Genomic DNA, 15859 nt, shown 5'->3' with positions numbered 1-15859 from the left:
GGAAAAGCACAGGCTGTATCTGTTCAACCCGCCAGCCCGTGAACCGCCTGCACGCTGTGAGCCGTGAACCGCCTGCGAGCCGAATACGGGTTACCGCTTGTCAGCTCAACACAGCCCGGCCCGATTCGCTCGCCTTCCAGTGCCGGTTCAGTGTTCATATTTTTCGGTCCCAGCCCGCTAAAAACCCGGCCCGCACGACCCGCACGGATGTCCACCTCTATCCACAGCCCTCGGGGTCAACTCTCCCGGGGACACTTACGCATTCCCTGTCACGTCACCCGAAATGACCTCATAAAAAAAAAGTGGCCCCAATCTATCTAATGTTAAGCCCACTTCCCATATTTGTGTAGCACTCTTATATTATTATTATATTATATATCTAATAATTGTTTTTATTATTTGATTTTAATTTTAATTTATTAGTATAAAATTTTTAATAATAAAATTAAAGTGATTAATTTTTTTTAAAAATGTCAGTAAAATAAAAAATATGACCCGTAATTAAAATGCATTATATTATTAAAAAACATGAATTGAAAACAACACACAAGAAAACATAAAATTTAAATGTTACAATTTAATGATTCTCGTTGAACTGCGACATATGCTCAACCAAGTCATTTTGTAGCTGACGATGTGCCCGTCTATCGCGTCTGCATACTGTTTTGAATATATATTTCGTATGGGATAGAGGGTTCTTCTTGTAATATTTTAAATGAAGTGCATTAGCTTCCTCAATTATGTTGTCCAAGTTTGAACCGCTCCCGACTCTTCGTAGAGCCTCATCATGAAACAATCCAAATTTTTGAGCACCTTCATTTATTCGTTGCCACCTTTTTTTCATCGTCACTCCTAATAACACCAGGATTATATTCTTCACAATATTGACGAATTCGGTCCCAAAATGCATCGGTTTTTTATCTGTACCGACTAATGGATCGATTGACACATTCAACCATGCACTTATTAGGAGTTTATCTTCAACCCACTTTCACTGACCAATAGTTTCCCGTACCTCTTCGGTTTCCTCGCAATCATCATTTAGATCAATAATGTTTTCATGACCAAAGGCGGGGACTTGCGTTTCCCGAAAATTTTAAATATTGATAGGTATTTGATGGGTTTCAAATTGTGGATTCGAAAAAGGAGGAAATGGAAACGGATATGGAGAATTTTGAGGATATAAAAATGGAAATTGAGAATTTTGAGAATGTGGGAATTGTTATTGAGAATTCGAATTTTGTGAATTAAAGGCTAAATTTTGTGGGTTTGGAAAATAAGAATTTTGATATGGATATGGAAATTTAGGGTTTAGATTTTGAGGAGTTGAATTTTGATTTGAAGATGGGATATTTTTTAGATTCATGTTTGCTAAGATAATTTTTTTAGAAGTAAAGAGTGTAAATAGTAGTAGTTTGGGAATTGGCATTTATAGGAGAAAAAAATGTTACCATTTTATATATACGTTATTACAATGTTAATATTTATTAACAGCTATATATCAATTTTGATACTGATGTTGGATTACTATGCAGATGTGCAACAACTTTTGGGTAAAAGTGAATAAAAAAAATCAACTGGCCAAGGCCCGGCGTAGTGGGACTTGACCAGTTTTGATGAATCACTCTAATGCTTTGCAGTGCCATTTTGTGTTGGCCAATTCATTTTACGTGTCCCGAGGAGGCAAGTGACCCCGCGCTGCACTTGCTCTAAGAGACAACCAAATCGAACAACAATAGTCTGCGAAAAACCTGGTCGGACCATTAAAAAAATTCAAGTACCAAGCAGTACAGCAGACATCGGAGCAAAATACATTTTTGGCATAACCTTTAAAGTAAGTGTTTGAATCCAGACAAACAATACAAATTTTTAAAGAGTAACAAAAGGGATAAAAAAAATAATTTAGCAATACTAAGCAAAACGACAGACGTTTTCTAACCAGGATGGTACTTATTATTTGCATAATACTGATAATTAAGAGACATTTCATCATTATCCCACCACATATCACTACCAAGATCCAAGAACAGTTATTGCACACAGGAAAATATGAAAACTTAAAACCACAATATATAATTCAAGTCTAAGAACAAGCACTTGTCTCATAATATCACCAAACATAAACTGTAGTCCGGTGGATATACTGCAACTTAAAAACCATGAATTTTGATGTGTTCCTTCTTCACGATACCCGCCTGATCACAGAACAAAAAAACAAAAATTAGCAAAAACTACACCGAATATACACATAGTAGAAAGGAAAGCTGTGTCGAAGGACACAAAGGAATCATGCATAAATTTGGATTCTGGACTACAAATTTGCCAAGGCCACCAAAGTCCCCAATCTGTTGCACTACCCTCGCGGATACCAAAAACTGAAACTAGGCTCTCAAAGAAAGCACATAGACTATGTTCGATTCAGTTCATAAGTTATCCCATAGACTATTCAGTCATCTTTCATGTTTACTTCCATGAAATTAACTATTTAGAAAGTCCCCAAAAATGAATTGATTAATAGTAGTTCATAGGATCATCTTTAAGGAGAAAGTATGACAAAATGAGTGAAATCAGAATTATCCCCGGAAATGAAGAAGTGATTAACGATCAATTATGACGAAATGAGTGCTAGTTTACAGAATAGTCAATGGGATCATTTAAAAGTTTTAGGTATTAAAAGATTTACAGTTATGCATATTTCTAAAAGATTGATAAATTATTCCTTGCAAACACAGTCATAGTGGTATAAAAGCAACCACAGAACATAGAATCCGGTTTCCGATATATATTTGCAGGCTCTAACAGATGCATATGAACATATCTAACTTTTCGGGTCACACAGCAATGGAAATGATTGGAAAGGAACAAGTAAACAATCACCTGAATGAGGAAAGTGGACGCGTTCTTTCGCTGATCACCTTGAAGCTGGATAACCTTCACAAAAAGAAATATAAGAAATAAGTGAACTTGACAACATACAACAAACTAAATCAGAGCATACAGTCAACATAATCAGTGCATACCTGGCCTAACTCAGGATCCTGGACAACTGTACCATTACAGCAAAACTCCTTCTTAAGGTCCTTGAGAATCTTATTGTAACTGAATTCTTTCTTCAAGCCCTGAACAGTGGTCAAGCTTTTCCTGCCATTTCGCTGCTGTATGCGGATATGCACGTACTCTTTCGACCCAGCACTAGAGTCCTCAGCAGTGGCCTCAGCAAAGGGGTCTACAAAACCAAAACCCCCACCAATCACAAACATTAGAAAAAAAAAAGAAAAAAAATGACTCACTTAAAAAGGCACAAAAATAAGGACTACCAGCTAACAAAAGGACGACACAGTAAACATTCATACCAAAAGCATTAGGAATCTGGATATCGAGTTCAGACATGAAACTTGGCTGATGAACTTTAAGGCAACAAGAAAATAACTTCTGCACCAAAACTCAAACGCTCAGACCTGTATTCAGAGGAAAACCAACATAATATTAATACACAAATGATAACTTAAAGGCACTGACGTAAGTTACATGGTATTATCCAAGATACAAAAAATAGAGAAATTAAAATTATATCACGGCTGAAACCACAAACATTTGCATACATACCGCAATCCATTTAAAATACTTCTCAACAAGATGAAAACAACAGTCAACAGCAGACTAAGACCCTGGGCACCTTCATTTACAAAAGCAAACACTCACAATCCGTAAAGCAAGAGACGAGTGTGTAATTCCAAAGAAAAAACGTTTTGCATTCTGTGTAAGCTGGTTAGTATATCTTTACTGACTGGGTTTAAATTGACATGCCACCGTCTGAATATCTACCCTCTCTCTCTATCTGTAATGAGGTAACATAAATACTTTTTGAGGTACAGAGGGATTAGGTAAGGTAAGGAAAGGAAAGGAAGATATTCACAGGGGTCAGGGAGGCACGCCAATTCAAAGGCTTTGCGCAGGACAAGATGGCACATGATAGCCATGAGATTAACGTCTCTGAAAGATTTGTAGTATAAGAGAGTAAACCAAACAGTCCCTTAAAATAGGAAAATGAGCTACAGCCTACAGCAGGCCGAGGCAATATAGAATTGGAGATAGACCAATCATACCTCAAAATCAATCAATCATATCGGATTTTATGTAGCATAAACAATTCCAGTCAATAAAAACAAAAATTTACGGGCCGTCCGCCACACACACCCTTTTTACACATCAAAAACTGTTCTTTCCCCAACCCCAAAATTGTATATATATTTTTTTAAATAAAAAACACCTTGAGCAGAAAAATACCACAAATTTCGATCAATTACACAAATTTTAAACTGTCAATAACCTCATTCGGTCCAATTAATTTCCATCGAATTGAAAAAATTAACCCCCAATAATTAAAATCAATCGAGCTTAATCAAACATCAATTTAGTAATTCCAATTGAGAAAACATATTAATTAACAATACATAAACATGAAAACATACAACAACCAAATAATTCATGATCCGGGAGCAAACAATCACCGATTAAATGAAATAAACACACTTATATACATACAGGCGAGATATAGAGAAAGCGGAATAAAAGAGATAGAGAAAATAAGAGAGAGATAGAGATCGAGAGAGATTACCAGATCCGATGAAAAGGGTTTCGAATTAGGCGATTTGGGGGATATGAAACCCTAAGCAACAGAGCAAGGAAAAAGTCTGAGCGAGAACACAACAGTTTATTATGCCCACAAATATAGAGCTAGATTATTCTACACGCTCAAGCTATCGGGTCGGGTCGAAATTATTTTTAACAATTATTTTTTTTACATAATATATATTATTAACAGCGTTGTCAAGTTCACAGTGTTACACGTGGTTAGAAGTTAGAACTTGGAATCAATATCCAATGATAATAAAAAAAATATTGGATTATTGTGGTTTGAATAATAGATTTATTTATTTGGTTTAATTTTTTTTCCTTGACATGAAGACACGGAAAAAATAATTCGTATAAAATTAAAATTAAGAACAAACATACGTGTTTTACATATTTATAGTTGGAGCATTTTCTCTGTTACCAATAAAACCTGCGTAGCAACAATAATTTCAAAAATATAGATGATATGTAAAAAAATCATAATTCCAACGAACACACCTGTTACGTATATTTTTAGATACCGATAAAAAAAGCACGCCGGATTTATTAATTGAAAAGTCATCATCTATATTCACTCCACGTTATTTCCCTCTCAAACAACTCTAGCTTTATTTCCATATAAAATGAAGAATTCTCCCGCTTTTAACCTAGGGCAGATATTAATATATATATATACTTGTTTATCACACATATATATATTATTTTAATTTTATGTAATGTGAAGTGTGAAATTATTTTATGAAAAACTATATTTTTTTCTATTGTTAACCAATTTATTAAATACTAATATAAAAATTTTAATATATATATTTTAAAAATTATTAATAAACTAATATAATAATAAAATTAGTTAAATATTTTATAATATATATACATAATATTTTTAACTAATTCTTCTGATGTTTATATTATAAGAATAATGAGTGAAAAATTAAAATACCCACCATTTGGGGGCTTAGTGCCCAAAATACCATTTGGCGAGACGGAGTGTCCAAATTACTTGTTGAATACGCATGTCCAACATGCGAATTTTGTTTTTTAAAAATTTATAAAAATTACGCATGTCTCACATGCGTATTCAGTTTTTTGTTTTTAGCGTTTCAAAAACTGAATACGGGTAGCACACATGCGTATTCTTTACAAAATAAAACTGAAAGTTGTATACGCACTGCTATAATGCATAATACGTCGGTATTTTGGACAGCCCACGCGAATCTGGGTATTTTGGTCAGCTGGAACTGGAAAATTGGGTATTCTGGGTATTCTTTTAAGAATAATATCCTTAAATATGTTTTAATTAATTTAATATTCTAGTTTCACTTGCATTCACAAAAAAAAATAGTTTGTTATTAATAATTTCTTCACAACTATATATGTTAAAAACAATCATTTAATATAATTGTTGATATTTGAAAATAACAAAAGAAAACACTTTTCAAATATAGCTAATCATTTTAGATAATACCATTAAGGTACAATTATTTACAGGTTCAACAAATTTTACATAATATTTATTTTGTACTATTTTAGCTAATGAATATAGAGGGTTAAGTTCTATGGAGACCACTTTTTTTGAAGAACTTGGAGACCACTTATGTTCTGTAAGTTAAATATTGCATAAAAACATTGCAAAATATATTATTTTGCGAATCATACTCTACAAAGATCCTTATTTTATTTAAAATCTTAAATATTATATATGTACTGCATGTAAAACATTACAAAAATGTTTTATTTTGCAAAATATGTTAAATTTGCAGAACATTTGTTCAGTTTGCAGAACATACACATTCTACTTATTAAACTTAAATGATTTTCAATAATTTTAATGAATTAGTGATACTCTTAAAACATACTTTACAAAATAATATATTTTATAGTGTTTTGATTGCAGAATATATGTGATCTCTAAGGTCTCCGATGAAAACGTGATCTTCATAGAATTTTTCTCTAAATATAGATAATAGCATCGGAGATGTTCTTATCACGTCATATTAACTTATTAGGCTGACATTGATCAGTTTGTTTCGAACAAATTTTCATTTTTAGCTAAAGCATTGAAACAAGGTCTTCGCATAATTTTTTGTAGTGAGGATGTGCTCTTAAAGATCATACAAAATACCAGTTTAAAAAAAAAATTGACACTCATTAATTAATGTCTCGTCTTATGATGAGTTTTTGAGGTCTCGTCTTTTGACGTGTCGTTCTGTTTCATTCTTATTGACATTTTTATTCAGCTTTTCTCTTGAGTTTTTCTTTCGAATGGCAAGTTCATCTAAACAAAATATTGAGGAGCGGTATGCTAATCTATCAATTGAGGATAATGATGAGGAAGGTCTGGTTCTGGAAGAGGATGAAGAAGAGGGTCCAAAATCAGATTTGGCTCTATGTCTGGTGGGTAGTTTCTTAACGAATCGAAAGATCAATTTTGTAGCTATGCAGGATACTCTGTCATCTGTTTGGAGACCTGTGAAAGGAGTGTTCATGGAGGAGACAATCATTCCCAACATCTTTTTGTTCAAGTTTTTCCATGAAATGGATATGCAGAGGGTATTAGATGATGGCCCATGGACGATTAATAATCAAGCTCTGTTAGTCAAAAAAATGGAGGTGGGAGAACAATTATCTGATATTAAGTTACAGGAACTGTACATGTGGATTCAAGTCTATGATTTACTAGTTGGGTTCAATTCGGAGTCCATCCTAAAGTCCATAGGAAATTATGTTGGGAAGTTCTTACAGTCAGATCCAAAAAACTTTCAAGGGATATGGAAACAATTCTTACGTATCAAGGTGACTATTAATGTTCATAAGCCATTAAAAAATCAAATGCATATTAAGAAGCCAAGAGGAGATTGGATGTGGATAAAATTCAAATACGAGCGTCTTCCATCCTTCTGTTTTTACTGTGGATTGATAGGCCATTCTGAAAAGTTCTGTGAAATCCTTTTTGATGATAAAGGTAAGGTTAGGGATAGGAAATACGATACATCTCTAAGAGCACCAATGAAGAACCAAGTTGCTGCAAGGGAGAATCAATGGATTCGAAATGCTGATGGAGGGAAACTGTTAGCGAAGAAGACGGAGGTAAACGAAGACGATAGAATGACAGGCGTGACAGGTGGTAAGATCCATGATTACAGGGATATGCAGCGTAATATGGGTGATAAGGAGGGAGAAGTTGTTGGAAATTGCAGTATGAAACAAGATAATGCATATCCAAACAAAGGAGTATATCAGGGGATGGTCCTATATCAAAATCAGGAAGCTGGTAAAAAGGGCGCTAATTTTGTTTATTCAAATTCAAACGCTCTATCAATCAGGGAAGATATAGTAGAGACCGAAATTGAAGGGATCACAGTTGTTGACAATAACAAAAAAAGAAAGACTGGATATGGGCCAAATGCAGATACGGAGGGGAATATAGATAAAGAAATACAAGTGGGCCAAGAGGAAGATGCCAGGGAATTTATGGACCAAGACTCCAACATAATTTTAAGGATTAATAATGATCCAAAAAACGTGCAAAAGGCGGGCTTCGGTGCAGAGGTCCGCCTATCATAATGAGTACCTTTAGCCGGAATTGCCATGGGCTTGGGACCCCGTGGGCCTTACAATTCCTTAAGGAGTCTGTACTCCAGAAGAAACCCAATTTTGTTTTTCTTTGTGAAATTCTCTGCAATAAGAATAAAGTCGATAGAGTTAGAGACATGTTAGGTTTTGAGGGTGCTATAGCTATTGATTCTCAAGGACACAGTGGGGGTCTTGCTTTTCTTTGGAGAAATAAGGAGGAGGTTACTTTACTGTCTTTAAGTAAAAATCATATTGATGTTATGATCGACATGAAGGGTGTTCAAAAGTATCGTTTAACAGGAGTTTATGGCGAGCCGGATCGAACAAAAAGGATGGAAACTTGGGCCCTTATAAGAAGTCTGAATAATCAAAGTGCAGTGCCTTGGTGCTTGATAGGCGATATGAATAACGTTCTGAATCAGGAGGACAAAAAGGGTGGGCGTCCGTATCCGACATGGTTAATCAGAGGCTTCCAATCAGTGTTAGATGATTGTAATTTGAATGACATGGAATTACAAGGATACAGATACACATGGGAAAGAGGCCACAGGACAGATCAATGGATTGAAGTTAAGTTGGATAGAGCTTTAGCTTCAAGTAGTTTTTTACAGGTTTTTACAGAGGCCAAGTTATCAAATTTGGAAGTTTCAACCTCAGATCATAGCCCTTTGTTACTTGAACCAGTCAGCATTCCTATGATGACTACAGGCAGGCGCTTTAAATTTGAGAATGCATGGTTACGGGATCCAATGTGTGGTGAAATTGTGAAGGATGTTTGGAGTTCGAATTCTGGAAAAACTCTGAAGGAGAAGATAGTAATATGTTCAGAGTTGTTAATGAAGTGGGGTAAAGAAATTACGGGAAGCTTTAGAACAAGATTAAATGAGTGTAAACGAATCATGAAATCAGTGAAGGCAAAAAGAGACGCAAATTCGATCAAATTATATCAAGAGGAGTCCAAGAAGTTGACTGAGATTTATAGCCAGCAAGAAATTTTCTGGAGACAACGTTCTAAGCAGCTTTGGTTAAGAGAAGGTGATCAAAACAACAAGTTCTTTCATGCTTCAGCTAAAGTTCGTAAGAAGAAAAATCAGATAACAAAGCTGCAAGATAGTAATGGAAAGGAGGTGGATTGGGACTCAGGTTTGCAGGAGGTCATGGAAGGTTATTTCAGTGATCTTTTTAGAGCTTCTCAGACAGAGTGGGAAGAGGTCATCAGTTGTGTCAGTGAGAGGATTTTGAGTTCAGAAAATCAGCATTTAACAGGTCCAGTGGAAGCGAATGAAGTTAAGAAAGCACTGTTTAGTATGCATCCAGACAAATCTCCAAGGCCCGATGGTATGAGCCCTGGCTTCTACCAAAAGTACTGGAAAATTATAGGTGCAGACTTAGTTGAGTTGGTGACGCAGTTCTTTACAACTGGAAAGTTTGAGCAGAGCATCCCAGACGCCATTATCGTTTTGATTCCTAAAAAGCAAGTGCATGTTAATATAACTGATCTCAGACCGATTTCATTGTGTAATGTATGTTATAAAGTAGCTTCTAAAGTGCTTGCTAATCGTCTTAAGACAGTGCTAAATCAGATCATATCGTGTAATCAAAGCGCTTTTATTCCAGGGCGATTTATTACAGATAATACAATGATTGCTCATGAAGTTATGCATTTTATGAAGTGAAAAACAAAAGGAAAGATGGGTTTAATGGCTCTTAAGTTGGACATGAGTAAGGCGTATGATCGTGTTGAATGGGGATTTTTAAGAGCAATGTTGTCTAAATTGGGGTTTTCAACAGTTTTGGTGAATCTGCTAATGGAAAGTGTAACATCGGCTAAATATCAAATTAGTCATGGAGGGAAAGAATTTGGCAGAATTATTCCAGAGAGGGGCATTCGTCAGGGTGATCCACTATCTTCATATTTGTTTCTTATCTGTATGGAAGGGCTTACAGTTGTGCTTGATGATTTCAAAAGAAGAAGGCTGATCACTGGTATCAAAATAGCAAGAGGTGCTCCTATTATTTCTTCTATGTTTTTTGCTGATGACACTTACATCTTCTGTAAAGCAAAATGCGATGAAGTTGTTTAGATTAATAATTTGCTTGCAATTTTTGAGAAGGCTTCGGGACAGAAAATTAATGTTGAGAAGTCTTCTGTATTCTTCAGTCGAAATACTCACCAGGAGGTTAGACAAGCTATCTGCAACTTATTATGTTTCCATGAGGCGGATGAGCAGACCAAGTATTTGGGTCTTCCAAATACCATTAATAGAAAAAAAAAATGGCTATGTTTGGTTATTTAAAGGATCGAATGAGGGATTGCATTCAAGGTTGGGATAAGAAGCTTATATCAAAGGGAGGGAAGGAGATTTTGATCAAGTCAGTGGCTCAAGCAGTTCCTAATTATGCTATGAGCATATTTCTATGGCCTCAGAAAATGTGTACGGAAATGGAAGGCTTAATGTCTAGGTTTTTCTGGAGATCTTCAGGAAATAAGGACAGAGGTATTAATTGGAGAAGTTGGGCCTCAATGTGCAAAAGAAAATCATAGGGTGGTTTGGGCTTTCGCAAGCTGCATGATTTCAATGTAGCTTTGCTGGGTAAGCAAGCTTGGCGCCTTGTCACTAATCAGGATGCCCTAGTCAGTAAAATATATAAAGCTCGATATTATCCTCATTGCTCCTTCCTAAATGCAATGGTTGGTAATAATCCCTCGTATGTTTGGAGGAGCATTCTTGAAGCTCAAGTGTTACTAAAATCAGGAGCTGTTCGCAGAATAGGAGATGGATCCACTACTGACATTCTTAGCGATCCATGGTTGCCTAATCATGAAGATCATTTAGTACATTCAGCACATCAATCTTTACAAGGGAATAATGTGTCCTCATTGATGATGACAGGCCAAAGTGAGTGGGATATGGAGGTGCTAGCAGATATTTTTGATGAGAGAGAAGCAAGTATAATAACTGCTATTCCTATTAGGGGTTCTGATCCTGATTCTTGGTACTGGTGCAAGGAAAAGATGGGCATGTATACAGTCAAAAACGCTTATATAGCTATCCAGGACAGAGCTAATGTCAATGGGTCAAGTGATAATTCTGGTCTATGGCGCAAGTTATGGAATTTGAAAATTCCTGCAAAAGTTAAGATCTGTGCGTGGAGAGCTCTAACAGATGCATTACCAACTAAAGATCAACTATTAATGAGAAGAGTGGAAGTAAATAGCATGTGTCCTGTTTGTAATGGTGCTTAGGAGGATACACTTCATGCTTTCATTCTTTGTCCGTTCGCCAAAGCTTGCCGGAGTCAGTTGATTTTTACGAAGGATATCAGAGAGCTAGCAAGTCTTCAGCAGCGGTTAGAGGCAGTTATGCAAAAATGTTCAACAGAGGAGACTCAGAAGGTGGTAATGGTAATATGGGCATTATGGAAAAATCGCAACGATATCATATGGAACCAGAAGGGAATGGAATCTTCAGAGGTGTTAGTATCAGCACATCTTTGTTTTAACCAATGGAAGAGTGCACAAGACAAAACATTCGACAATTATCTTGGGTTCATGACTCAAGCGGATGGAAAGGAGCACTTGGAATTGCCAACCGAAGGTAAGGTTAAAATCAATACTGATGCTGCAATCTTTGAAGAGTCTAGACGGTTCAGTTATGCTTTCATTGCTCGTAATCATCGGGGTGATTTGGTGGAGGCTGTCTCGAGTTGCAAACAAGGCATTGTGGATCCTGTTTTGGCAGAAGCGATTGGGGTTCGTGAGGCCTTGAGTTGGGTGAAAGAGAGGGGATGGCAAGTAGTTGATCTGGAAACGGATTGTTTAGCTTTGATACAAGCAATTCGATGCTCTACAATCAATCTGTCTTACTTGGGTAGAGTGGTTGATGAGTGCAGAAGCTTGTTACTTCTTCTAAAAGAACGTCAAATAACGTTAAATTTTGTAAAACGATCTGCGAACAAGGTCGCTCACTTTTTAGCGAGACAATCTAGTTCTATAGCTGATCGTATTTGGTATGGGGGGAATACCTACCCAGATTTATCTCATGTAATGTTGAACGATTTGAAGTTTTAATGCAAGTTGATTTTTATGGCAAAAAAAAAATTTAAAAATTAATAATTGATATTTTAAAATAAATAAATAACTTATAAATAATAAATAAATAAATTTTCATAAGTAATATAAGTGTTTGGATAATTTTACTTATAAGTTCGATTTTTTTACTTAAATAAATCAAAATATATAGTTTTTAAATATAATTATCTTATTTCATGGATTTTAGATTATATTAACATTTAGAAATATATTTTTTAAAATTAAAGTTAATAAAAAGACGAAAAATCAAAATAAGTTGAGAAAAGCTTATCAGTTTATAAATTGAAACTTCGACTTATAAGTTAGGTCGACAAACACTCGTCCATAAATATTTTCGATCTTATAAATCAATAAGCCACTTATATATTATTCGCCAAATATGTCTTTATTTCCAAACAATTTATTAGGCATCAAATAAGATATAAGTTGTTGAAAATCACGAGGCTTGAAGTATATCTAATTTATCATTTTAGCTTATGTATGACTGAGCGGAATGTTAATTATTTGAGCTACAAACTCCGAACCAATATATTTTTAAAATTTTTGAATGTTCTATTTTCCATTAGAAATAAAATCAAAAAGGGAGATGATATAGTAAAAGGACCTTTTGTACCATGAAGTCATGAACAAAGAAAACTGAAGAACTCGAAATCTAAAAACTGCCTAAAAAAGTTAAATTATTTTCATTTCCCCCGTGCCAACGAATACCTTGAAGCAACACCTATTTAGGTTTCAATAAACTACTCCAAAGCTGCAAGTTGCCCCATTAACAACTGTTCCCTACCTCCGACATTTTGGTTGGATATGAATGTTAAAAGAAATGTAAAATAACATAAAATTCGATCATAAAGTAAGTTTCCTAAGTAGTAAGTGAAAGTAGTAGACGGGGTAATTTTAATATTAGAAAAATTATTATTTATGGAAATTTTTAAAATATTAAAAATTGAGAGACATCCAAAAAATAAAATTGTAAACAAACAGTCTGTGAAGAAGGATAAATTATATAAATATAATTATTCAATTTATATTTTACTATTCAAATTACAACATATTTTATTTTAATATTGTGAGTAATCATACAATTCGAGATTAAAATGGTATACAATTTATAAATAATAAATTTTAATGAAAACGTACATGGTTGAGAAATTATTTAAGTAAATAAATAAATACATATATTATTTAATAACAAACAATCAATTGATATTTATTAAAAATAATAATAACTCGGGATTTATAAATATTAAATCATATCCTATTTATAATAAAAGTAAAATGGATAATAAGAAAGTATTACCAAAGGTCAGTATTTCGATCAGTACTAACATATTTGAATTTAATATATATAATTTAATGTTAACAAAGATTAAAAGTGAATTTTATTAATAACATATGAACATATAATATTCATAACACCTAAATTAAAAATGTATAGTAAATATTCAATTCCAATCTATATATTACTATCTAAATCTATCTATATAATCAAATTTAAAAACCTAAATAATATTTTTTTTGCCAGAAATAAGGTTTAATTTTAAAATTACTAGTTCCGAATACATTAACAAATACTTTGATTAAGAGTGGTATACGAATTTTAATGTTAAGTTTACAAAAGATTACTTATGATATTCGAAGTCTTTAACGATGGAGCCAAAATTATGCGTTTAGTCATTTCTTCTGTTAGGAGTCAGACCTAATTTTTAATTATTAGCAAAACCTATAGCATAATAAAATTAAGTCATTTTGTAGCTTTCAACGGCTAACCATCATAAGAAAAAGCCGTTGAAAGGGCAACTCATCAACTAATGATATTTTTTAACATTTTTTATGAGATTTCTATATTATTTAGTGATATTGTTATTCATTCGGAAGTCATGTTGACTCAATGGATAATTTATAATCTATAATAGGGTGGCTAATTGTAAATAGGTGATGCCACGTAATTCTGATTAAATGAAGTGAGTTATCAACTGCTAAGTGGAGTTACAGTATCAACGACTAACTGCATCAATCCATCAATGACTAATTAATCACTCTCAACGGTTAAGCAATTTGAATAGCAGTTGATACTGACTTGACAGTGGTTAAATCCTAATTTTGACACAACACATGGGTTGATTGAAATGAAAGTCAAGACAAGCTTTGCATGTGATCTTGGATTTTGATGAAGAAGAAATATTTTATTTTCATACATGGAAAATTGGAGGGATATTCAAAGTAATATATCAAGATCGAATCAAGCCTCATTTGTCAAGTCTCACGGAAAAAAATGCAGAAGCAATCTTACCGGACCTAGATAATTGTATATTTTGTAATCTAGTAAAGATTTTAACTTTGTGATACATAAACCAAGTTGTAACAATGTTATCTGTCAAGAAAAAGATTTTATAGTGTTCATTTTAGAGATAATCTTCTTGAGAGAAACACTGTAAAATGCAGTTATGAAATTGTTCTTGTAATTTACATATATTATTTTCTCTCTCTCCCTCTCTCTGTATATATATATATATATATATATATATATATATATATATCAAGTGGTAAGCTCAAAAACAAAACAGCTGAAATGTTTAAGTATTGTATTTCTTTCTTTCTGTTTACAATTTTTAATTTTATGTTCAAAATTATTAAAAAGATTTGATTTGTATTCAATCTCATATTCTACAAATCATCATAGTTGATTGTTAGATAATAACATCTTCATTTATATTTAGTATTATGCTTTATTATGTTCCGGGTTAAACTATTTATATTTGCAATGTTCTTTGTAGATATAATCCATCTCAATATCTGCAAGGTTCTTTGTAGATATAATTTGTATCCTTATATATTGTTAGGTATGAATACAACACAGAGGGGGGGGGGGGGGTGAATGTGTTTTCGCTTAAATGTTTTATTTTCGATCGACTTAGGCTTTAGCAGTTGGTTGTTGTTAATGATTTAGTAGAATGGATGTTAAACATAAATAGCTGTGCAAATATGTAAAACAAAGATCTTCAAAACTCACTTAATTTTATATTAAAAATCAAGCAGTGTTTTGCTACAAAATCTCTAAGTTCTTGTTTTAGAACTGAGCTTCTTTCTTGAGAGAGAACATACAATTTTTCTAATCTGATTATTCTTCTTAACTTAACTAGAGGACCAGTGTTAACTTTATAACTCAGTTAACTGCTGGTTTACACAGTGGATAATAAACATGCTATTAGCTTTTCTAAACTGTCACTTATCATTTCTATTTATAGAAAAACAAATCTTCCATTTCTGGCTTAACATATCTTTAGCATCCCGTGATTACTTTAATCTTCTCTATCAGTTAATCTTTATCGTTGATCTTGCACATCTCTCAAGATGCTTTTTGTAGACTTGTCAATCCAGCTGTGTGAATTGTTTGTTGATTTGCAACCGTGGATATTGAACTGTTCTGCAATTCTGTACTTGGAGAAATTTCTTCACTTAGAGATCTCCAGTTAAGCTGTAGAGAACTCGAGATCTCAATAGGCATGTTGGCTTGTCGATATCTCTGAGACTTCATTGTTGCCTAGACTTATCGACAAC

General features: G+C 33.7%; 2 protein-coding genes across 3 annotated transcripts; one reads left to right on the top strand and one right to left on the bottom strand.

The window, feature by feature from the left end:
* Window positions 1–1799: 1799 nt before the first annotated feature.
* On the bottom strand, window positions 1800–4774 carry LOC141721276 (protein translation factor SUI1 homolog). 2 transcript variants are annotated; one of them, XM_074524108.1, is made up of 6 exons: window positions 4619–4679; window positions 3607–3676; window positions 3354–3458; window positions 3021–3226; window positions 2878–2931; window positions 1800–2195 (listed from the first exon to the last, which is right to left on the bottom strand). In XM_074524108.1, the coding sequence occupies exons 3-6, from the start codon at window positions 3388–3390 to the stop codon at window positions 2151–2153; spliced, it is 342 nt and encodes a 113-aa protein (XP_074380209.1). In that variant the 5' UTR covers window positions 3391–3458; window positions 3607–3676; window positions 4619–4679; the 3' UTR covers window positions 1800–2150. The 2 variants fall into 2 exon arrangements, with proteins under 2 accessions (XP_074380209.1, XP_074380208.1); XM_074524107.1 differs by lacking the exon at window positions 3607–3676 and having other exon boundaries at window positions 4619–4774.
* A 6837-nt stretch (window positions 4775–11611) lies between these two features.
* Window positions 11612–12280, top strand: LOC141719860 (uncharacterized). The gene has a single exon (XM_074522226.1). It carries the CDS (start codon window positions 11612–11614, stop codon window positions 12278–12280), a length of 669 nt encoding a protein of 222 aa, XP_074378327.1.
* The last annotated feature ends 3579 nt before the right edge of the window (window positions 12281–15859 follow it).

This window comes from Apium graveolens, chromosome 4, assembly GCF_009905375.1.
Source record: "Apium graveolens cultivar Ventura chromosome 4, ASM990537v1, whole genome shotgun sequence".
Classification (NCBI taxonomy): Eukaryota; Viridiplantae; Streptophyta; class Magnoliopsida; order Apiales; family Apiaceae; genus Apium; species Apium graveolens.
This window is presented reverse-complemented; position numbering and strand designations above follow the sequence as displayed.

Coding starts and splice junctions, on each gene's coding strand:
- LOC141721276 (XM_074524107.1), bottom strand. CDS start 3,390: ATGTCTGAACTCGATATCCAGATTCCTAATGCTTTTG. Junction 3,227..3,353: donor CCAGATTCCTAATGCTTTTG/GTATGAATGTTT, acceptor TTGGTTTTGTAG/ACCCCTTTGCTGAGGCCACT. Junction 2,932..3,020: donor AGGATCCTGAGTTAGGCCAG/GTATGCACTGAT, acceptor CTTTTTGTGAAG/GTTATCCAGCTTCAAGGTGA.
- LOC141719860 (XM_074522226.1), top strand. CDS start 11,612: ATGGTAATATGGGCATTATGGAAAAATCGCAACGATATCATATGGAAC.